We start from the raw sequence: 23,519 nt of genomic DNA on the forward strand, positions 1-23,519 counted from the left end.
CAATTTTTTAGTCTTTTTCTTACATAGTCTCCTATTACCCCCCACTCCCATCCCGATTTTTCACATTTGCTGTCTGGTCACCCTAGTAGCTAGGGGCTGTGCGTGGGTAGCTCAGGATGCAGGGAGAGGGGTAGCTAAGGGCTGTGTGCAGGTAGCTCAGGATACAGGGAGGGGATAGCTAGGGGCTGTGTGCCGGGGAGCCCCCTCCTGTGGTCACTGCTCCCCAAGGGCACTGCTGGCCCTGGAGCCAGGTCTCCCCACCAGGCAGCTCTTATTAGCTGCACAAGCAGTCAAAGGGGCCTGGGAGCTGAGGAGCTGCTGCAACCTGGAGCCCTGAGCACCAGCAGCAGATGGGAGGAGGCTGACCACTCCATGGACCAGTGAGAGCAGCAGCTGCCCCGAAATGCCTGGCTCTGGCACTGGCCTCTGACCTGGCTGGGAGACGGGGCCCTGGGGAGTGGGGGAGAGGAGGCAATGGGGAGGTGTGGAGCTCCCCCTGGGACTGCCTGCTCTGGTTAGGACACTGCAGTTTGGGGGGGCAATGCCCCCCATGTCCTCCTCCAACTCTGCCCATGGGCTCAGGGATTCTGCCCCACAGGGCACCGGGGCACACAGACCCCCTGAAACTGGGTTGCAGCTCCCCAGGGAGCTGCAGACCCATGGTTGAGAACCACTGCCTTAGAATATGTGCTAACTACTTATGCTAAACAGAGGTGGATTAGGGGTTTGTGGGGCCCTGGGCCAGAGCAAGTGGGGGCCTCTCCCCCCCTTCCGCCTGCAGTCCCGCCACTATCCCCCCCTTCACGCTCCTGCCAGGGAAATGGGGTCAGGGCACGGGGGCTTGCTCTGCTCTGCCCGGTGCTCCTGTCGGGGAGCAGGGTTGGGGACAGGAGCGCTGGGTGGAGAGAGTTGGGGCATCCATTTTTCCAGGGGCTCGCAATTGGCTGTGGCTCCTGGGCACGGTTGGCCCAGTGGCTAATCTGCCATTGATGCTAAACAATCCGTTCCACCTGTGAGTACTCCCAGTGAAGTTAATGAGAATAGTCACAGGGCTAAAGTCAAGACAAGCGCATGTGTATGTCTTTGCAGGATCAGGGCCAAAGTCAGTGGTAATGTGAGAAAACCAGCACATTAAAGAGTTAAGTTTCCTGTGGGGGCACTGTGACTGCAGAACTCTCTGCTATAAATTCAGCCATGTTTTACCACCCCTTTCATTCAAACTCTCTTTAAACTGCACTACTGGGTTTAGTTGGGCCTTGATTTTATACTAGGTAAGTTTCCAAAATATTTTTTAAAATATTTTCCTTTTTTAAGCTCAAGCATATAGCTTATCCCTTCAGTTCTATCTGTTTAATTTTAATTACATTTTATTTATGTTTTTCTTTTACTTGAAGTCTGGAAAAAGAATAAGGTTTTCATATAACTGAGGGAATGATGCACACAAAAAGGAGAAATGGATAGAAAAAAATAGTGAGTGGCTAGTTTTGAGGTTCTGTCTTTTAGGGGGTTTCCCTCTCCATGTAATACAGCTCCATACTTAAATTGATTGTAAATTTGGTTTAGCTAAAATTATTACTGATAACATTTGGTTGGCCATAGTTGATGAGGGGGAGGCAGGGAGGATAATCTGTGTTAGATAATGCATTAGCTTGAAGCATGTTTAAACTAAACTTAAAATTTATTCCCTAGGATGGGTAAAAATATCCCCTTACCAAAGTCTTCAAGAAACTACATGTATCTTATTTTAAGTCATTCAGGAATTAAATAGTCTCTTACCACCTCAGGACTGTCACTTGGGCTGTGGCTACACTTGTATTTCAAAGCGCTGCCGCGGCAGCGCTTTGAAGCATAAGTGTGTCAAGCGCGCCTGGAGAAAAAAACCAGCGCTCCCCCGTCTCCACCCCACTGGGGAATAACGGACAGCGCTGGGAGCGCTGGGCGCGCTGGGGAGCGCTGGGGGGGCGACTACACTGGCGCTTAGCCGGTGCGGCGGCGCGGAGGGTGTGTTTTCACACCCTGCTGCAGCGCTGCAAATTTGTAAGTGTAGCCAAGCCCTTGGTGTCTTGCAGAGTAACTATGCAGGTATAAATTTAGTTACTATGATGGCAAGGATCATATCATTACTGAAATAGCTACTTTTCCTCAGTTTTTGACTATCATACTTACCTGCTCCTGAGGGCCCACTTCTCAGAGATCTTCCAAAAGAAAAGGCTTACTGGTTTTGAAATTTTCAATTTGACAACTAATACACCTCCATGTAGCCCCATGGGTGCAATCGCTACCACCATAACACTTAGTCTTTTCTTTAAAAAAAATTATGTATATACTTTCATATTGGTGGGTTCTGACTCTTGCATGGAAAATTGTACCACTACATGATCATGGAGAGCTATTCTAGGAGCTCTTAATACCAAAGAGACATTAGTTTGCTTAGTGGAATAATCATAGGACTGGGGAACTAGAAATAGCAGAGTTATACTCAAGTTTGTATAACTGACTTTTATTGTGACTTTGAGAAGTCCTTTCTCAAAGATGTGGTATTCAAATATCCCATTTCTGTTGTGAGGACTAAAAGCTTTAGTCACAAAAGGACATAGGTGCCTAACTGCCACTTTAGCACTTAAGTCCTAGAACCAGGCCCCACTGGGATTCACAAAGCCCCCACTCAGCTGCAATCAAACCCTGTAGGTGTCTAAACTTGCTTAGCACCTGAACTTTTGCAGTACAAGTTCCCTAGGTGCCTGTGTTTCTTCTTCTGGGTATGTACACTGCAGCACCACAACAGGGATCTAAATGTCTAAGCCTCAGAGTGCTACATGAACTGTGGGAAGATAGGCAGTCCTCCACCTAACTCACAGCTGGACCCCCTCACTTATAGGTGAATGTACACAGAATGGGAAGACCTTTCCTCTTAACTTTCAGCTCAATGGCTAGTATACTTGGCTGGGATGTAGAAGACCCCTGGTTCAAGTCCCCATAGGGAGGGAGAGGTTTGACCAGGGGACCTGTAACCCAGGGACTTCTTGGTGTCAACTGGCAGAAGACCTAGGGGCAGGGGCGGCTCTAGGAATCCCGCCGCCCCAAGTAGGGCGGCGCACCATGGGGCGCGCTCTGGCGGTGCCGGTCCCGTGGCTCCGGGGGACCTCTGGCAGACGTGCCTGCGGAGGTTTCGCTGGTCCCGCGACTCCGGTGGAGCTTCCGCAGGCACGTCTGCGGGAGGTCCACCCGAGCCGTGGGACCAGCGAACCCTCCCCAGTCATGCCTGCGGGAGGTCCCCTGAAGCCGTGGCTCCAGTGGACCTCCTGAGCCGGCTGCCGCCCTGCCGGCAAAATGCCGCCCCAAGCGCACGCTTGGCGCGCTGGGGTCTGGAGCCGGTCCTGCATAGGGGTGTGTAAGGGTTACAGGGATCATCTACATCAGAGTGGCCAGCCTGAGAAGGAGCCAGAATTTACCAATGTACATTTCCAAAGAGACACAGTAATATGTCAGCAGCCCCCTATCAGTGCCTCCCCGCCTGCTCCCAGTGCCTCCCACTCACTGGCAGCCCCACCGATCAGCAGGAGGCTTAGAGGGAGGGGGGGAGCGAGGACATGGCAGGCTCAAGGGAGGGGGCAGGAAGGGGCAGAGTGGAGACAGGTTGAGCAGTGAGCACCCCTCAGCACATTGGAAAGTTGGCACCTGTAGCTCCAGCCCCCGGGGTCAGTGCCTATACAAGGAGCTGCATATTAACTTCTGAAGAGCTGTGTGTGGCTCCAGAGCCACAGGTTGGCCACTCCATATCTATATAGTTAGCCAAAGAACTTCATGTAAGTTGTCTACTGAAAGCCTGTATCTTACTGATCATCATAATACTTGCAAAATGTATGGATGGATAATATGTAAGGAGTTATGTGAAATGTTATTAAGGTCTGTGATGGGGCTGGTCACCAAAAGATGAGAAACAGCCTTCTTTCAGACAAGGGATGTTTATCTATTTGTCTGGCTACATGGAAATTGAGTATTGTATGGTTCACAATAGACGCCCATTTACAGTCTGAGCCTAATGCTAATGAAGGTATTGTAAGAACTTCCAGAAAGAGAATTTACAGAAGAATTAAACCAGGAGGAAGGAGCCCTCCTTACAAGATAAGATGATGGATTTTTGGACTATAACTGTAGGTACAGAGCTACACTCTGCATCCTTTACTGAGAGGACAGGCTGAGAGAATGTCTTGTTTCACGACCATAAAGAGATCACAGCCTACCGGGCTGAAAAGCACTAGTGAGAAATACTAAGTTCTAGAATGCATATTATAATTTTATATGTAGTTAGTTTCCAATACTTCCATCAACATGTTGCTTCTTGAATCTATTGTTAGGGGGCTTATTCCTTCACCCTCTCACTTCCCTGGTCCTTCTCACATGAACAGAGAGCAACAATACCCGAAGTCCAAAGGCGCAAACAATTCAGTGTTTATTGGGGTGAACTTCCAGCAAGCATGATTCTAGTTTTCCTCCTTAGTATCCCCCTTCCCAGCTCTGACACCACAGAGCCTTGCCTGTATCCCTGTTCCCATCCCCTGTTCCCATTTTCCCCTTTTAGCAAGACATGATTTTAATTCCCCCATCCCCAGTCCCTGTTCCCATTTCCTGCCCCCCCCCCCGTTACTTCCTGATTGACTACAGACTATATAGTAAAACCTGCATTTTGCTTAGCTATACCTTAACCAATCATTTTACTGAAATTTAACTAACCAATCCTAACATTGTAAATTGGTTATTTAACCAATTATATTCCACCACCTTCATTGCTTTACACTCAACAAAATTAATTATACAGCAGACAGAAACAATTACACAACCAGACAGAAACCATGCAAATAAACATACAAAACAATACAGAAGTGAGGATTTCAAACATAAGGGTTTTCCAGCTGTGTCTATTGATAAGTGAGTTCTTGCCAGACAGGATGCTATCAAACTAAGTTTCCTTTTACATCTTCTAGGCTTAGTCCTCTCACCTCTAGAGAAAGGGTAATCAGGACAGGATTGTATTCCTAATAGCCCAATAGCCCAATTTCAATGTGACTAGTTTGGAATGTGAGGATGTGACCATACACTTCCCAGCTTATGGCTGCCTTTGCTGCTTAGCCGAAGAACCAGGCTTTCAGACTGTCACAGCAAAAGAAGGCCATTACACAGATAGTGATTTTTGATTCTTTCTTTTATACCTCTATAACTAGCTAAGTGATAAGAATACTCCTAAATTCTTAAAGTGTAGGCCTTTGCAGACAAGTCTGAATATCTATATCCTAACCTCTATTAGGTATGCTTATAATAAAAACAAGAAGTATATTTAAGCACTGTGTGTGGAGAAGAGTGATCTTGAGGTGTACTGCAGGCGATGGGGTTCCAGATCCAGGGCAGCCTGTCATCCCCCTGGCAGAGGGGCAGGCATACCAGCACCTTGGCATGCTGACGGGTTTCTGTGTCCAGCAGACACCCGATTACATCATCCAGGAGATCTTGCAGGATGCTGCCAAGATTGACACCTCTCTGCTGGCACTGTGGCAGAAGATAAATGCCCTGAACACCTTCCTGGTCCCCTACATCTCATTCGTCCTAAGGGGAATCTGTGATGGGGAAGGTGCCCCTCAACAAGGCAGACAAGATTGTCTGGCAGCTGGTGAAGAAGTGGCTGTTCCTTCCCCAGAGAGTCAGCAACGAGCTGGTCTACATAACCCACAGGCATGGTGGCGCCAACATCCCCCGCATGGGCAACCTGTGTGACGTTGCTGTGATCACCCGCGCTGTCCACCTGCTGACATGTCCTGACACCACGGTAAGGAACATTGCGGCAAACGCCCTGTGTGATGTGAAAAAGAAGTGGATCAGCAGAGCCCCCTCCAACCAAGACATCGCCACCTTCCTGTGCGGCTCCCTGGATGGTGAATTCGGACGGGATAGGTGCGACATCGCTTCACTGTGGTCCCGTGCTCACAACGCCATGCGTCGCTTGGGGAAGTGCGTCAGCTGCTGCTGGGAGTGGTGCAAGGAGCACCAGGAGCTGGGAGTCCTGGTGCCGCAGATCAGGTCCGATAACACCATTGTCACCCTGAGCACCGGGGCACGCTGGAGAAGACTCTGAAGGCCACCGTCCACTCACTGTACATGGAAACCCTGAAGCATAAACCGGACCAGGGTAAAGCCTTCGAGTTGACCAGCAAGTGGGACGGCAGCAACCACTTCCTCGCCGGGAGCAGCTTCACCCGTTTCGCCAACTGGTGGTTCATCCACCGTGCCCGGCTCAACTGCATCTCACTCAATGGCGCAGTCCTCCCTGGGAACCGAGACAAGCGTTGCAGGAAGTGCGGCTACTCCAATGAGACCCTGCCCCACGTCCTGTGCAGCTGCAAGACCCACTCCAGAGCCTGGCAGCTGTGCCACAACACCATCCAGAAGCGCCTGGTTAAAGCCATTGCACCGCGCCTGGGGGATGTCACCGTGAACTGCACCATCCCTGGTACCGACAGCCAGCTGCAGCCTGACATCCTCATCACTGATGAGGCCCAGAAAAAGATCATCCTCGTCGATGTTATGGTCTCCTTTGAAAACAGGACCCCGGCCTTTTGTGAAGCCCAAGCTCATAAGATGGAAAAGTACGCTTCTTGGCTGACACCCTGACGGCTATGAGGTGCAGAGGGATGCCCTGATCGTCGGAGCCCTGGCTGCCAGGGCTGCCCAGAAGATTCAGGGGGCCTGGGGCAAAGCAGGGGAGTTGCGGCGCTGGTACTCACCCGGCAGTGGTCCGGGTCTTTGGCGGCATTTCGGCGGTGGGGGGGGCCTTCAGTCGCTCTGCACCTTCGGCAGCACTGAAGGGCCCCCTGCCGCCGAAGACCTGGACCGCTGTTGGATCGGGGCTCACGGGGCCCCTGTGGGGCCTGGGGCAAATTGCCCTACTTGCCCTCGCCTCTGGACGGCCCTGCTGGGTGCCCGGGACCCCTGCAACAAGTATGTGCTGCGGACCTGCAGGATTGGTCGATGCTACACACGGCTCATGCAGTGCCTCATGGTCTCAGACACCATCCGATGGTCCAGGGATATCTACACCGAACACATCACCAGCCACCAACAGCACCAGGAGGCGTAAGCCGGAGCAACATCGTGCATCGACTACAAGAAAGAGACTGAGAAACTCTTTCTGTTGGACCACATGAACTGGAACCATAAACCTCACTGAACGTTAAATCTCCTCAAATGAGGGTCAGTCCATCCTCATCGTCATATGGACTCATTATACTCCACACCTGAACATAGTCATTATATGAACAACATACCCTCATATCTCAGTGTCTGTACTTTGACCTGTTAATCTGCAATATCCCCATTGGGGGTAAAAGGTTGTATTCCTTGTGCCATCCGATTTTAAACCATTTGCACCCCTTGATAATCTGTACATTACTCCCGTTCACTTTTTTCTAAACATCTTAATAAAATTTTTAATTCCTTGGGGGGTAGTGGATCTGTGAATTCTGTGAGTGTCTAGTGGAACTGGTTTTGGATAGCTTAGATGGATGCTCAGAGTGCTCAGGGTAGGAGTGCTGGAACAATTTTATAATGGGGGGTGTTGTGAGCCATTGAACCAAACTGTAAACTGGGTATATGATGGAAGCCAGGGAGTGTGACATCATCCCCCCCACACCTCTAGTTTTAGCATTTATGGCTCAGGGTTTGGTGTGCACGTATTGTTAATCAGAAGCCAGCCCTAGCTCTCTTTACAGGAGGCTTGGAAGGTAGTGGCTTGTGTTGTCAGAGGCTGGTGGTGTTGGGGAACTGACACACAGCAGGCTCAGACGAGGCTGAGAGCAGGTAGTAGGAAAGAGTACCCATGGTTGTGTGGCAATCACACTTTCCTACCAGGGGCAGCTCTAGGCATTTTGCAACCCCAAGCACGGTAAGCAGGTGTGCCTGCGGGAGGTCCGCCAAAGCCGCGGGACCAGCGGACTCTCCGCAGGCATGCCGCTGAAGGCAGCCTGCCTGCTGGCCTCACAGCGACTGGTAGAGTGCCCCCAGTGGCTTGCTGCCCCAAGCACGTGCTTGGCGTGCTGGTGCCTGGAGCCGCCCGTTTCCCACCCCTCAGTGCTCTAACCACTGAGCTAAGGTTATTTTATTGAGGTGGGTCCTTTAGTCTTCCCCGCCCCCCTTGAAGTTGTTTCACTGTGGATTAAATCAAGTCATTGAATGAAAGACCGACTCTGTAGCTTCATGGTTAGAGCACTTATCTGGGAAGTGGGAGACCCAGAATTCAGTTTTTCTGTTCCAATAACTTTATATACAATTTATTCACAGTGGAACAGTTCTAACAGAGAACCCTATAGACTAGGAGCATGAAACGGGCTTGAATTAACATTAAAATTATAGAAGAAACGTAAATCTGCTGAAGGGCCAGAAAAGGAACATAGCATAAGAACGGCCGTACCGGGTCAGACCAAAGGTCCATCTAGCCCAGTATCTGTCTACCGACAGTGGCCAATGCCAGGTGCCCCTGAGGGAGTGAACCTAACAGGCAATGATCAAGTGATCTCTCTCCTGCCATCCATCTCCATCCTCTGACAAACAGAGGCTAGGGACACCATTCTTACCCATCCTGGCTAATAGCCATTTATGGACTTAGCCACCATGAATTTATCCAGTCCCCTTTTAAACATTGTTATAGTCCTAGCCTTCACAACCTCCTCAGGTAAGGAGTTCCACAAGTTGACTGTGTGCTGCGTGAAGAAGAACTTCCTTTTATTTGTTTTAAACCTGCTGCCTATTAATTTCATTTGGTGACCCCTAGTTCTTGTATTATGGGAATAAGTAAATAACTTTTCCTTATCCACTTTCTCAACATCACTCATGATTTTATATACCTCTATCATGTCCCCTTAGTCTTCTCTTTTCCAAACTGAAGAGTCCTAGCCTCTTTAATCTTCCTCATATGGGACCCTCTCTAAACCCCTAATCATTTTAGTTGCTCTTTTCTGAACCTTTTCTAGTGCTAGAATATCTTTTTGAGGTGAGGAGACCACATCTGTACACAGTATTCGAGGTGTGGGCGTACCATGGATTTATATAAGGGCAATAATATATTCTCAGTCTTATTCTCTATCCCCTTTTAATGATTCCTAACATCCTGTTTGCTTTTTGACCGCCTCTGCACACTGCGTGACATCTTCAGAGAACTATCCACGATAACTCCAAGATTTTTCCCTGACTCGTTGTAGCTAAATTAGCCCCCATCATGTTGTATGTATAGTTGGGGTTATTTTTTCCAATGTGCATTACTTTACATTTATCCACATTAAATTTCATTTGCCATTTTGTTGCCCAATCACTCAGTTTTGTGAGATCTTTTTGAAGTTCTTCACAATCTGCTTTGGTCTTAACTATCTTGAGTAGTTTAGTATCATCTGCAAACTTTGCCACCTCACTGTTTACCCCTTTCTCCAGATCATTTATGAATAAATTGAATAGGATTGGTCCTAGGACTGACCCTTGGGGAACACCACTAGTTATCCCTCTCCATTCTGAGAATTTACCATTAATTCCTACCCTTTGTTCCCTGTCCTTTAACCAGTTCTCAATCCATGAAAGGACCTTTCCTTTTATCCCATGACAGCTTAATTTACGTAAGAGCCTTTGGTGAGGGACCTTGTCAAAGGCTTTCTGGAAATCTAAGTACACTATGTCCACGGATCCCCTTGTCCACATGTTTGTTGACCTCTTCAAAGAACTCTAATAGATTAGTAAGACACGATTTCCTTTACAGAAACCATGTTGACTATTGCTCAAGAGTTTGTTTTTCTATGTGTCTGACAATTTTATTCTTTACTATTGTTTCAACTAATTTGCCCGGTACCGACGTTAGACTTACCGGTCTGTAATTGCCGGGATCATCCCTAGAGCCCTTTTAAAATATTGGCGTTACATTAGCTAACTTCCAGTCATTTGGTACCGAAGCCGATTTAAAGGACAGGTTACAAACCTTAGTTAATAGTTCCGCAACTTCACATTTGAGTTCTTTCAGAACTCTTGGGTGAATGCCATCTGGTCCCGGTGACTTGTTAATGTTGAGTTTATCAATTAATTCCAAAACCTCCTCTAGTGACACTTCAATCTGTGACAGTTCCTCAGATTTGTCACCTACAAAAGCCAGCTCAGGTTTGGGAATCTCCCTAACATCCTCAGCCGTGAAGACTGAAGCAAAGAATCCATTTAGTTTCTCCGCAATGACTTTATCGTCTTTAAGCGCTCCTTTTGAATATTGATCATCAAGGGGCCCCACTGGTTGTTTAGCAGGCTTCCTGCTTCTGATGTACTTAAAAAACATTTTGTTATTACCTTTGGAGTTTTTGGCTAGCCGTTCTTCAAACTCCTCTTTGGCTTTTCTTATTACACTCTTGCACTTAAGTTGGCAGTGTTTGTGCTCCTTTCTATTTGCCTCACTAGGATTTGACTTCCACTTTTTAAAGGAAGTCTTTTTATCTCTCACTGCTTCTTTTACATGGTTGTTAAACCACGGTGGCTCTTTTTTAGTTCTTTTACTGTTTTTCTTAATTTGGGGTATACATTGAAGTTGGGCCTCTATTATGGTGTCTTTAAAAAGGGCCCATAACTTGCAGGGATTTCACTTTAGTCACTGTATCTTTTAACTTTTGTCTAACCCCCTCATTTTTGTATAGTTCCCCCTTTTGAAATTAAAGGCCACAGTGTTGGGCAGTTGAGATGTTCTTCCCACCACAGGGATGTTGAATGCTATTGTATTATGGTCACTATTTCCAAGCGGTCCTGCTATAGTTACCTCTTGGACCAGCTCCTGCACTCCACTCAGGATTAAATCTAGAGTCGCCTCTCCCCTTGTGGGTTCCCGTACCAGCTGCTCCATGAAGCAGTCATTTCAAGTATCGAGAAATTTTATATCTGCATTTCATCCTGAAGTGAAATGTTCCCAGTCAATATGGGGATAATTGAAATCCCCCACTATTATTGGGTTCTTAATTTTGATAGCCTCTCTAATTTCCCTTAGCATTTCATCATCACTATTACTGTCCTGGTCAGGTGGTCGATAATAGATCCCTACTGTTATATTTTTACTAGAGCATGAAATTTCTATCCATAGAGACTCTATGGAACCTGTGGATTCGCTTAAGATTTTTACTTCATTTGAATCTACACTTTCTTTAACATATAGTGCCACTCCTCCCCCTGCACGGCCTGTTCTGTCCTTCCGATATATTTTGTACCCCGGAATGATTGTGTCCCATTGATTGGTCTCAGTCCACCAGGTTTCTGTGATGCCTATTATATCTATATCCTCCTTTATCACAAGGCACTCTAGTTCACCCATCTTATTATTTAGACTTCTGGCATTTGTGTACAAGCACTTTAAAAACTTGTCCCTGTTTATTAGCCTGCCTTTTTCTGATGTGCCAGATTCTTTTTTATGTGACTGTTTATCATCTGATCCGGCCCTTACATTATACTTCTCATTCCTCTGCTCCTGACTATAACCTGGAGATTCTCTATCATCAGACTCTCCCCTAAGAGAAGTCTGTGTCCGATCCACACGCTCCTCTGCAGCAGTCGGCTTTCCCCCATCTCCTAGTTTAAAAACTGCTCTACAACCTTTTTAATGTTTAGTGCCAGCAGTCTGGTTCCACTTTGGTTTAGGTGGAGCACAAGAGCAGCAGGGCCATGGCAGTCCCACAGGGCCACCTGCATACAGAAAAGAGGAGCCTTCTACCCACTTCCACACCCCTTAACTAGGGGTGCTACTCTGAACTGCACACACGCGCCCTGCGCTAACATCGTTCCATAGCAAGTCGACTGCGCATGCGCCATCCTGCATCCCCTGTTCTATAGCTTCATCCTGGAGCCACGCTCTCCCCGGCCGGCTATGACGACACTAGTCAGCGCCCATGCCAATAGCTGAATTCCCCTGTTCGGCTTCACGCTGGCGGAAGTGGCTCGGGACGCTATAGGTCGGACTGCTCCTCTTCCGGGTTTGGCTTCAGGTCTTTGTGGGTGGGGCGAGTCCTTCCCGGGCAGGGACCTGAGCGGTTCTCGCGAGAGCTCTCCCTCTTCCTAGGCCGGCGCTGAGAGAGGTAGGAGCTTGCGGCCGTCGCCGCGGCGTCGCGTTTTACCCGCTGTCCCCGCAATACCGCGCCGAGCGCGCCCCAGCCCCTCCGGCCGGAGGAGTCGGTTGGGGATGCGTCCGATTAGCGGCCTCCCGCGGCCCGATGGCCGCCCGGGGACCCGGGGCACCCGGCCCCGCGGAGCCTGTCTCCTCCGGGCAGAGCTGGGGCCTCCGTCCGGGCTCGGGGGGGGGAGGCGGCTGTGGGGCTTCTGAGCCGGGGGCCCCTGGCCAGGCCAGGCCCGGGATCTGTGCGGCTCCTCCGTACAGCGGCCGCCCCAGTGACTGAGGGGCTCAGCGTGTGGCTCCTGCCGGGCTCGGGCAGCGGGGGAAGGGAGCAGCCCCCGACCCGTCCCCCTCGAAGAGGCAGTGGCCCTGCAGCGCGGCGTGGCCAGGACGCTGCTGGCCCTGGTGCGGACCCGAGGAGAGGCTGCGTCTGTCAGGAGCCTGTTCCCAGGGAAATCTGACCTGTGAGTCCCCTGCTCGCCTTCCCCATGTGACCGCTTTGAACTGTGCGCGGCTTGTGAAGCGTCTCACCTCTTCTCTCAGGTCTGACACACGGATGAAGGGCCTCAGTCTCTGCCGTGTCTCTGCACTGTGGCTAGTAGTCGTGTGTCTGCTGACAACTGAGATGTTTCTGTTCTTTGGGTTGCAGAAAGGCCATGTTCAGTTCTAGCGCGAAGATTGTGAAGCCCAATGGTGAGAAGCCAGATGAATTCGAGTCTGGTATTTCCCAGGTATGTCGTTACCTCCACTGTCACCTAATAACTTGAACTAAAAAAACTAATGGAAGCTGTAGTCATAGCTTATTTCAGAACTGGTCTTTTGATTCAAAACTGAAGCTACACTTCCCAAATAAGTCTGTTTCCTTAGGAATTGCAGATTTTTGCTTCATATTCTGCTTCTGATGGCAATATGCCTAATGCTTCAGAGGGAAGTGTAAGAGCTAGCCAATCATGCGGTGAATGATGTATCCATTTGGGGTGGTGAGGGTTAGGGTGTTTGTACGTGACCCCATAGATCAGTTTTCCCCTGGAAACAAATATATAGAGATCGTTTATAACAGATGATTGCTTAGTGTTTAGCAAACTAGTGCATGTACACAAATGCATCAGAAAGTAAAATGATGTAAGAGAAAAGGCAACTTAAAATTGTCAGTTATCAAAATTTGTTCTCGTTAATTCTTCTCTGTAGGCTCTCCTGGAGTTGGAGATGAACTCTGACTTAAAAGCTCAGCTGAGAGAGTTGAACATCACAGCAGCTAAGGTATGTTTAAAAAAACTCACACCCCATCCAAAAAAGGTGTCTGACTTTGTTGCCAACTGACAATTCAGTATGTTGGTGTATGCCATGTCACAAGTGGTCAAGAAGTTTGAACTAAAGATTAATGCAAGATATCATGGGATTGTCTTGCTGAATACTGTTGTGACTTAATGGGAGGAGGCAGACTTCAAGCTTTGTAACCTTATTTATTGGAGCTGACTGCTGTAGCTTTTTATTTTTTATTTAAAATACAGTTCTAGTCTGAAAAGTGACTGTAAAATATGTCATTAGAGCTTCCACAATTCTGACTCCAGATAAACTGATCAAATTTAATAAGTGTAAAACCTATTTCTAACTTCCCAGACTAAGTTTGCAGGACTGGATCTAAAAATCCAAATGGCTCCTTGCTTGCTTTTCTAACACTGAAGTTGCAATTTCAGAATCTTCATCAATGAAATGCAGACTAGAATGAGGGGTTCAGGGTGGGAGGGGGTGTGGACTCTGGGTTGGGGATGAGGGGTTTGTGGTGCAGGAGAGGGCTCCATGCTGGGGCCAAGGGGTTTGGAGTGCGGGAGTGGGCTCAGGACTGGAGCAGGGAGTTGGGATGTGGGGTCTCGGAAGGAGTTAGGGTGCTGGAGGGTGTTGGGGTGTAGGAGAAGATGGGAAGGGTATCATTGAGGCTCAGGGCTTTCAGCATGTGGCACAGAGATTTGCTGCAGGCCGGATGAAATTAGGCAGTGGGCTCAATCCATCCCACCCTAGGTTCCCCACCACTGCTCTCAGGAGTAATGACCTAGAGTCCCATTCTATGATGTTGGAGGATAAGCTTGTGCCCAGCAGTATGGCTGGTGAGGGAAGCATCAACTTCTTAGTACTTGATTGCATACTGGGGAGATAAAACCATTCAGGACACAATCATGTTACCATGTTTATAAAAGTATTTGGAGAGAGACCAAGTACTATTGAAATAGCAGTGTGGATCTTTGCAAATCAGTAGATGTGACTGACTAAGCTACCTTTTAATATTTGTATGAAGATGTGTGGAAGACAGTGGAGGGGGTTTAGGTGATCAACCTGTTTGTGTTGATTTTTACCCTTTTATGTACGCCAGGGGTAACATTATTTGAAACTTGATCTCGCTACCAGCCCCATGCAATTTTGTTGCACTGGAGACCAGTTAGTCTACTTACTGATGTCTACTTGTGTGATTCTCCTGTTTGAAAGGGTCAGTGAATCTGAATTGTAATTGTGACAGTCCCATGATGTGTAGGGATACTAGCCTAATGGGTTAAAAGGCTGTTCGTTTCATGCAGCAATTCACAATTGCAACAAAATTCATTGCAGCAAAGCTTGCAGGAGAAAACTGCCATTATTATTATTATGTTTAATGGATTTTGTCTTAAGTATCTATTTGTCTTCTGTCTTAGGAAATTGAAGTAGGGGGTGGTAGAAAAGCAATCATAATCTTTGTACCAGTTCCTCAGCTGAAATCTTTCCAGAAGATCCAGGTCCGACTAGTTCGTGAGCTGGAGAAAAAATTCAGCGGCAAGCATGTGGTGTTCATTGCTCAGGTAAATAGTTGATGATTTTGTGGTTTATCACTCTGTGGCATATTGGTGCTCTGAACCTGTTGGGACTGAGGAGGTAAATGTACTGGTTTTTTGTTCTAGCTGTAGTAGTTCAAATACCTTTCTAGACACTGTCAGTCTGTTGCTGCACTTAAGTCCCAACCGCTTGCGTGATTTTACTTTAAGCAGTAGAGAAAAACTATATAGGATGGTTGAACCATACTCTGAAAAGGAGAAATAACATGTAGCTGGAGTAGAGTCCTAGAAGTAATGAAACTTAAGCAGGAAAAATGTAAGCATAGTATTTTTGCAGACTCTACAGCAGGGATAGGCAACCTATGGCACGCATGCCAAAGGTGGCACGCGAGCTGATTTTCAGTGGCACTCACACTGCCTCAGTCCTGGCCACCGGTCCAGGGGGGCTCTGCATTTTAATTTAATTTTAAATGAAGCTTCTTAAACATTTTAAAAACATTTACTTTACATACAATTGTTTAGTTATATATTATAGACTTTTTTTAGAAAGAGACCTTCTAAAAACATTAAAATGTATTACTGGCGCACACAACCTTAAATTAGAATGAATAAATGACTCGGCACACCACTTCTGAAAGGTTGCTAACCACTGCTCTGCAGTGAAAGTAGAATAAAAGTAAGCTTTAATACAAGTGGTAGGGAGGGGGGAGTTTTATTTGCTGTCTTTAAAGTGAAAAGAAAGAACCTAAATCTTACTCTGGCTGGAAGACAATAATTTTCAGATGGGGCAATAATCTAGCGGGAAATCACAATGGGCAAAACTCCCTGCAAGTGTTTTTTAGCAACTATTTATAGAAAAGGTTCTCTCTCCTTCTACCCCGCACTCTCCCCTCCATGTGGGTGAACATATTATCTTGGCTTTTAGCTTTGTTAAATACAAACTATTCTTCCCCCAAACCTTTCCTTCTTCCCAATGAATATATTGGGCATGAAAATTTAAGTTTGAGGCTTCAGCAATGCACTACAGAAACTGACTTTATCATAAAGCTCAACTTCTATAATTAGAATGTGGTTTGGGGTATTCCTTGAGCATTCCTTGATGCTATGTGGAAACAGTTGTGGGACTTCTGCAGGAGAATGGTAACACTTGAAAGAAGGTCATGTTTATGACTTCAAATATGAACATCTCTGATTCTGATGATATTGACTAAATGTTTCATGAGGCTTGTCATCACTTTGCTTCACAGAGAAGGATTTTGCCCAAACCAACAAGGAAAAGCCGTACAAAAAACAAGCAAAAGCGTCCCAGGAGGTAAGTAAATCTTAGGCTGTTGAAGTGTGTGCCATTCCTCTTGTATGACTTGCATGAATGCCATTTTGATCATATGTAAAAGATCTGAGAGATCACAAAACAAATACACTGGGACACTGGCTCTGCAAAGACTCTTCCTTTTGGCATGTAAGGTTAAGGTATGAATAGTGTCCTTTATCATCCCATACTTCCTTGCATTTTCAATATTCAGATCGCTTCTCTTCAAAAATCAGTCCCTCAATGTGTTTCGCCGCAGGTGAGTAAGGGGGAGGTGTCCTTTCCCCAACCTCTACTGTCACTTTCTAATCTTGCAGTTCTAGAATGGCTGTGAAATAGCAGTGAGGACTGTGTTCTACCACATTGGCGTAGTTGTCAATTCTGAGATTTTTGGCGTATTTCTTTAAATACTTGGTTTGCCTAGTTTCTGGCCTTACCTGAAAACTGACAGTGCATTCTGAATGTTATACACATTTTCCCAATCTTTCCATCTACATCCAGCAGTCTTCTTTTTTTTTTCCAGTAGTTGCTAGCAAATATTTGCCAAAAGCAATTAATTACAAATAACTAACTTCTGTTTTTGGTCTGCCCAGCCACAGTCTTAAGATTGTTTTCCGAGATGCCCACAATGAGGCAATGTATGTAAACTGAGTAACTTAAGTGGGTTGGGCTGGGTTCCTCTCCCAAAAACTTGTTTATCTGTTGTAATGCTAGCCTTGCAACAGATGAACATCCAAGGAATGGACACTAACTCTTCATCTGTACTGCAGAGAATTCAGTCCAGGAATTACGTGCTAGCTAAGCTCTCTCTAAGCTGTGCAGCAGGCTATCAAGGGCCATGCAAGTGGCCTCCCTCCCTCCCCTGGGGCAGCCTGCTCCTCAAACCTCTCATCCCTGGCTCCACCCCAGAGCCTGCACCCCCCCCCAGCTGGAGCCCTCACTTCCCTGGAACCCAAATCCGCTATCCCAGTCCTGAGCCCCCTCCCACACTCTGAACCCTTTGGCCCCACCCCCACCATACATCACCTCCATATTGGTGCACATACACCTCTACCCATATATAACGCGACCCAATAGAATGCAGGTTCGCATACAACACGGTAAAGTTCTGACACGCTGCTCTGAGCAGCGTGTTATGGGTGTCGGGCCAGGCCGGGGCTGAGGGGTTTAATAAGGTGCAGAGGGTCTCGGGGCGGTCAGGGGCTCCCCTCCAGGGCCTGGGGGGCAGGAGCTGTGGGAAGGCACTTTTGGGGGGCCCACAGTCCCAGAATGGCCTGGGGGATTAGTGGGGGGCCAGGAGCAGCCCGCTCTGCTTCCCTCGGCCCGGCCCCAGCCGTGTCGCTCAGGAGAGGGGACTTGGGGGAGAATTCCCCCCCCCCCCCCCCCGCATGCAGCAGCGGAAGCGGAGCAGCCTGGCCCCAACCTGCTCCACTCCGCCAGTTCTCAGCCGCAGAGCTCTGCTTCCCGCCACAGGTGAGTAAGGGGGAGGTGTCCTTTCCCCAACCTCTCTGCACTCACCGATGGCGGGAAGCAGAGTGCTGTGGCTGGGAGCTGGCAGGGTGGAGCGGACTAGGGCTGGGCTCTGCTTCCCGCTGCTGCCAGTGAGTGCCTGTCAAGGGGCAGGGAGGGGTGGATAGGGGTCAGAGCAGACAGGGGGGTTGGGTAGGAGGTGGGATCCTGGGGGTGATTAGGGATGGGGGTCTCTGCAGGGGACGGTCAGGGAACAAGGAATGGGGGGGGGAGGAGTCAAAGCAAGTTTGATATAATGTGGTCTCGCCTATAACGCGGTGAGATGATTTTTTTTTTTCTTTTGGTCTCCCGAGGACAGCGTTATATCAGGGTAGAAGTGTAACAAAATTCATTCTGCACCGATGTTAAAAATTAGAGGGAACACTGCATGCTAGCAATAATTAGACAAGGTAAAATTATAAAATTTGAATGGTGATCGCTGTGTGCATGCCAAGGGATGTAGATGCAACATACTCTTATGTTTTTTGCCCCAAGAGATTTGATTTTTATTTGTGTAATTTTTTGGATATACTCACTTTTGTAGTTTGGTATTTGTTGCTGCCTGTGTGGGTGGGGAAGGAGGCTGGGCTTGCATGGGAAGCTGTGATCCAGGAGGGAATTTTTTTTTTTCTTTAATTCTAACTTGGGGTAGAGAAAAAGTTATCACTCAAATAGTGTCATTGGCACTCTATGTTCAAATCTAAGCAACAGTTTGCTTCTGTTAAACATTTTCTCTAGCTACTTGGTCTGACTGAAATTGTGGACTGTCTGTGTTCACTGAGTAACTTGCACTTGGTGTTGGTTTCCTTCTGGGATACAATCAGTTTCACTGTAATTGTAATGTCAAGGATAATATTTTATACACTGATTTTGGAACATATGTAAATGGGTATTCAAAGAACTTCATAGGGCACTTAAAAGGAATTTTTTGTGATCTAAGATGTAGAGAACTCTCAGACACTGCAGCAATAGGGCTATATGGGGGGAAACTTGCATTATAATTCCCTTAACTGCAGACGCTGTTCTACGGCACCTGCTACATATGAGTCTGTGGTCCATTACAGAATCATCTCTAACACTGCAAGTGGGGCATTGGAGGGGAATAACCCAATATTTTTGCTAAAATGACCGGTTGACACATCCTAACTTAATGCAGTAAATACACTCTTAAAAGTAGTATCCTTCAAATTCTTCATTTGAGGAAGTATTGATCACACTTACAGGTGGCACTGTATATAAACGTGATAACTTATATAAATACAACTTACACTGAATAGTGAAGCATCGATAGAACTAGTACAGTCTCAGATATCCCTTTTTCTCTACAAACTGCTCAGTTTTATTTTGTACTGCCATGTCCCTGGCTCCTGGAATAGCTTCTGAGATGAATTGTGGCATGGTCACAACTAACTTGTTGATATGTTGGAGTACGGAATTCATGTTAACAGTTTATTTACCAGCCCATACATTCCTTTATCCCAGGAATTGTGGTAGTATCTCATTGGCAGATTATAGGGGAAGTATGTTTTATAGTTGTCAGACTAAACTTGCCAACCCCTTGAAGGTTTAAATCAGGAGTTCTCAAACTTTGGGGTCAGAACCCCTCAGGGGCTTGCGAGGTTATTACATGGGGGGGGGGGGAGTCGCAAGCTCTCAGCCTTCACCCCAACCCCACTCTGCATCCAGCATTTATAATGGTGTTCAATATATAAAAAAGTGTTTAATTTATAAGGGGGGATTGCACTCTGGCTTGCTGTGTGAAAAGGGTCACCAAAGCAAAAGTTTGAGAATCACTGGTTTAATTCATTAAAATATTGCATTTCAGCCGTACACTTACTGCAGTGCATGATGCCATTCTCGAAGATCTGGTCTTCCCTAGTGAAATTGTGGGCAAGAGAATCCGCGTGAAACTAGATGGCAGCAGACTCATAAAGGTCCATTTGGACAAAGCACAACAGAATAATGTTGAACACAAGGTAAGGAACTAACTTTATACTCTTCTCTGTAACACAAGGGTTGTGATGAGTCATATACCTGAGTTTAAAACTCAAAATTGCTGCAGTGGCGAAGGTGTGAGAACTATGCCCTGATTTTTAATTTCCTTTTGGACTAAGGAGATGCTAATAGAAGGTTTAAAATCAAACTTTAGTTGACTGCACTTGACTGCTTTACACTCTTGGTTAGCTGATTTGTGGTGACCTTTTTCCTACTTGCTCCCTTAGCATGAGTAGTAGAAGATGGGCTTTTTATTTAGAATTAAACACTTGATCTTCAAAGCCAAGGTACATCATGGGGTGGGGAGGCAACATATCTGTGTGGCTCATTTTCAGTTGCCTTGTGGATTGAACAGCTCTGAAAGTCTGAGTCTGTTCTGCTGGCAAATCCTATATGATTGATTAATGGGTTGAGTCTTAATGTTCTGCAGAACATTATCATCTCCCACATAAAGAATTCTGGGAAGTAATCTCTGTATGGAAGAATTGTCGTAATCAATTTAGTATTTCACTCAGTCTAATTTTTCAGGAAATGTGGCTTGATTAGTGCTCCTATATAACCAGGGCTGGCTCCAGGCACCAGCCAAGCAAGCTTGTGCTTGGGGTGGCAGATTCGAAGGGGTGGCATTCCGTCCAATCCTAGGGCGGCTCGGCCGCCCTTTGTTTGCCACTCTGGCTGCCCTGTAGGGGGTGGCGGCAGGGAGGAGGGGAGCGCCCTGCTGGGAGCAGGCTGCATGCCTCCGTGTGCCCCAGCTGGTGCCAGGTCTGCAGCAAGCCTGGCAGCCCGCATCCTTCCCTCCCTGCTGACCGGAGTGGCACAGAGCCTCCTGGCAGGCGGTGCAGCGGGTGGGGCCGAGCTCAATTTATTCATAAATGATCTGGAGAAAGGGGTAAACAGTGAGGTGGCCAAGCTTGCAGATGATACTAAACTACTCAAGATAGTTAAGACCAAAGCAGATTGTGAAGAACTTCAAAAAGATCTCACAAAACTAAGTGATTGGGCAACAAAATGGCAAATGAAATTTAATGTGGATAAATGTAAAGTAATGCACATTGGAGAAAATAACCCCAACTATACATACAACATGATGGGGGGCTAATTTAGCTACAACGAGTCAGGAAAAAGATCTTGGAGTTATCGTGGATAGTTCTCTGAAGATGTCCACGCAGTGTGCAGAGGCGGTCAAAAAAGCAAACAGGATGTTAGGAATCATTAAAAAGGGGATAGAGAATAAGACTGAGAATATATTATTGCCCTTGTATAAATCCATGGTACGCCCACATCTCGAATACTGTGTACAGATGTGGTCTCCTCACCTCAAAAAAGATATTCTAGCACTAGAAAAGGTTCAGAAAAGAGCAACTAAAATGATTAGGGGTTTAGAGAGGGTCCCATATGAGGAAAGATTAAAGAGGCTAGGACTCTTCAGTTTGGAAAAGAGAAGACTAAGGGGGGACATGATAGAGGTATATAAAATCATGAGTGATGTTGAGAAAGTGGATAAGGAAAAGTTATTTACTTATTCCCATAATACAAGAACTAGGGGTCACCAAATGAAATTAATAGGCAGCAGGTTTAAAACAAATAAAAGGAAGTTCTTCTTCACGCAGCGCACAGTCAACTTGTGGAACTCCTTACCTGAGGAGGTTGTGAAGGCTAGGACTATAACAATGTTTAAAAGGGGACTGGATAAATTCATGGTGGCTAAGTCCATAAATGGCTATTAGCCAGGATGGGTAAGAATGGTGTCCCTAGCCTCTGTTTGTCAGAGGATGGAGATGGATGGCAGGAGAGAGATCACTTGATCATTGCCTGTTAGGTTCACTCCCTCAGGGTCACCTGGCATTGGCCACTGTCGGTAGACAGATACTGGGCTAGATGGACCTTTGGTCTGACCCGGTACGGCCGTTCTTATGTGGTGAGCGCCCTGGCTGAGGGAAGCCCTGGTCGCCCCCACTTCTCTCTCTCTCTCTCCTTCTCCTTTCTCTTCCTCCTCCCCCCCGCTAGCCAGGGCCCGCACTCCACTGCTCGGGGGACGTCTGCAGCGCAAGGAATCCTGCTAGCTTAAAGTTTGAACCCTGGCTCCGGCAGCCTCGCAGATTGGTGATTTTTGTTGTTTTTGCTTGTGGCGGCAAAAAGGAAAACAGCGGCCTTGTACATAACTTAAAAAAAAAAAAACTCGTTTAAAATGAGTGGGAAGCCTATCCTTTCCTGTTGATATAGGATTTCTTAGCAGTAACTTAAACTATCCAAATCAAACTTGGAATAACATAATTTTGAATGCTAGACTAAGTTAGTTCCTGAATGCACCTGTCATCTTCACCAATATGGTAATCCATTGAGGTTACTTGTGGCTCTGTCCAAGTGGTATATGGGAGCAAAGCCCTAAGTGCAATGGTGTACAATCCCCTTCCACAGTGTTGAAGAGCAAGCCTGTCTCTGATTCTAGAGCTGACGAGGACAGCATCCTATATATTTTTATAACTTCTCGGTCTCTAGACAATTACTGAGGAGAAACCATGCAGGGTGCAACTTGAAACATACTATAGTATATCTGAACTGTACAGCAGAACATGCAGCTTTTATAAAACCTATTGAAAGTAAACTAATGCTGTTAAACTTGACTTTCTTTCCAGGTGGAAACATTTTCTGGTGTCTACAAGAAGCTCACTGGCAAAGATGTTATTTTTGAGTTCCCAGAATTCCAGCTGTAAAGTGCAAGAATGACTGAATAAACAGTTTAATTGTTCATATCTTAAGCAATTTCATTAAACTAACACTTTTTATAAAAGCACACTACAGAAGAAGGAAGTAGCTGACGTAGGTGACTGATAATAGCTTGGCTATGGAACCTACTAGTTTAACTGAGTTGCATCTATTCAAGTAGGTAAGAACTCATGTCACCAGTACCTAATGGTAACTAGGTAAGAGACTTCAGTTTCTAGGGGACATGTCCGTATCCTAAATCACACAGAAAGCCTTGGTAAGAAAGTAAACTAAACAAGCCTAAATAATAATCCCTTCTCTGAGGATGAATTGGCCTGGCAGGGTTGTGCGCAAAACCTTAAACTCCTGAGTTTTGCATTTATTTAAGAAACTCGGGTAGAATGGAAACCTACAATTCCCAAGGTTGGTGGGAACATTAACCTACATAATAAATACTTGGCTTTAGATATGACCGCCTTGTATGGGGCGGAGGCAGACAAAATTCCACTTGCTTATGGAACACCATTCTTAAACACCCATTTCAAAGGTCACAAGGCAGAAATTTAAGCAGTGTTCTTCTCTGCAGATTAAACTGTCTTTGCTGTAAATTGCAAAACTACTGCTAATGGGAGAACATCGAACTACAATGCAGGTTTTCAGTCCACAGGTTCTTGCTCTACTCTTGCAAGTCTGTAGGATATCAAAATAGATAACTATAGGTTTCTAGTTGCTTCACAGCTGGAGGGTTGTGCTAGACCCTCGGAGGTGTCAGTGGGATTTGTTTGAAGTGGTGTGGGGAAGCCTACATTGTTTACCTCAACAGCTTGAGACATTGCTGATGCTTCTGAAAGACAGATGGGGCATCTCTGAAATGGATGACTTTTTAAAAGTCTACAAGCAAATCTAAGGCATAGGGTGACACTCCCAGTATGTAACTGTCGTCCTGTGGTGTGAGGACTCCCAGTTGAAGACACTGGGAATCTGAGTTCCTAGCTAAGCAAGACTTGACTAAATACTAGGGCTGACAAGCGATTTAAAA

General features: G+C 46.6%; 1 protein-coding gene and 1 non-coding gene across 3 annotated transcripts; both read left to right on the forward strand.

Annotated features, from left to right (window-relative positions):
* Positions 1 to 1,203: 1,203 nt before the first annotated feature.
* RPS7 (ribosomal protein S7) lies at positions 1,204 to 22,527 on the forward strand. Of its 2 annotated transcripts, none has more exons than XM_039530995.1 (7): positions 1,204 to 1,271; positions 12,810 to 12,891; positions 13,349 to 13,420; positions 14,845 to 14,988; positions 16,209 to 16,273; positions 19,605 to 19,755; positions 22,411 to 22,527. In XM_039530995.1, exons 2-7 carry the CDS (start codon positions 12,817 to 12,819, stop codon positions 22,486 to 22,488), a joined length of 585 nt encoding a protein of 194 aa, XP_039386929.1. In that variant the 5' UTR covers positions 1,204 to 1,271; positions 12,810 to 12,816; the 3' UTR covers positions 22,489 to 22,527. The 2 variants fall into 2 exon arrangements, with proteins under 2 accessions (XP_039386929.1, XP_039386928.1); XM_039530994.1 differs by lacking the exon at positions 1,204 to 1,271 and adding an exon at positions 11,998 to 12,125.
* Positions 22,097 to 22,308, forward strand: LOC120402472. Its single transcript, XR_005597253.1, has one exon. It is a non-coding gene; the product is annotated as a small nucleolar RNA SNORA73 family (small nucleolar RNA).
* Positions 22,528 to 23,519: the final 992 nt, after the last annotated feature.

Source organism: Mauremys reevesii, linkage group 3, assembly GCF_016161935.1.
Source record: "Mauremys reevesii isolate NIE-2019 linkage group 3, ASM1616193v1, whole genome shotgun sequence".
In the NCBI taxonomy this organism is placed as follows: domain Eukaryota; kingdom Metazoa; phylum Chordata; order Testudines; family Geoemydidae; genus Mauremys; species Mauremys reevesii.

What these genes read in the sequence shown, in the direction of transcription:
- RPS7 (XM_039530995.1), top strand. Translation starts at nt 12,817, where the DNA reads ATGTTCAGTTCTAGCGCGAAGATTGTGAAGCCCAATGGTGAGAAGCCA. An exon ending in ATGTGGTGTTCATTGCTCAG is followed by an intron (nt 14,989 to 16,208) that starts GTAAATAGTTGA and finishes TTTGCTTCACAG; the next exon opens with AGAAGGATTTTGCCCAAACC. An exon ending in AGAATAATGTTGAACACAAG is followed by an intron (nt 19,756 to 22,410) that starts GTAAGGAACTAA and finishes CTTTCTTTCCAG; the next exon opens with GTGGAAACATTTTCTGGTGT.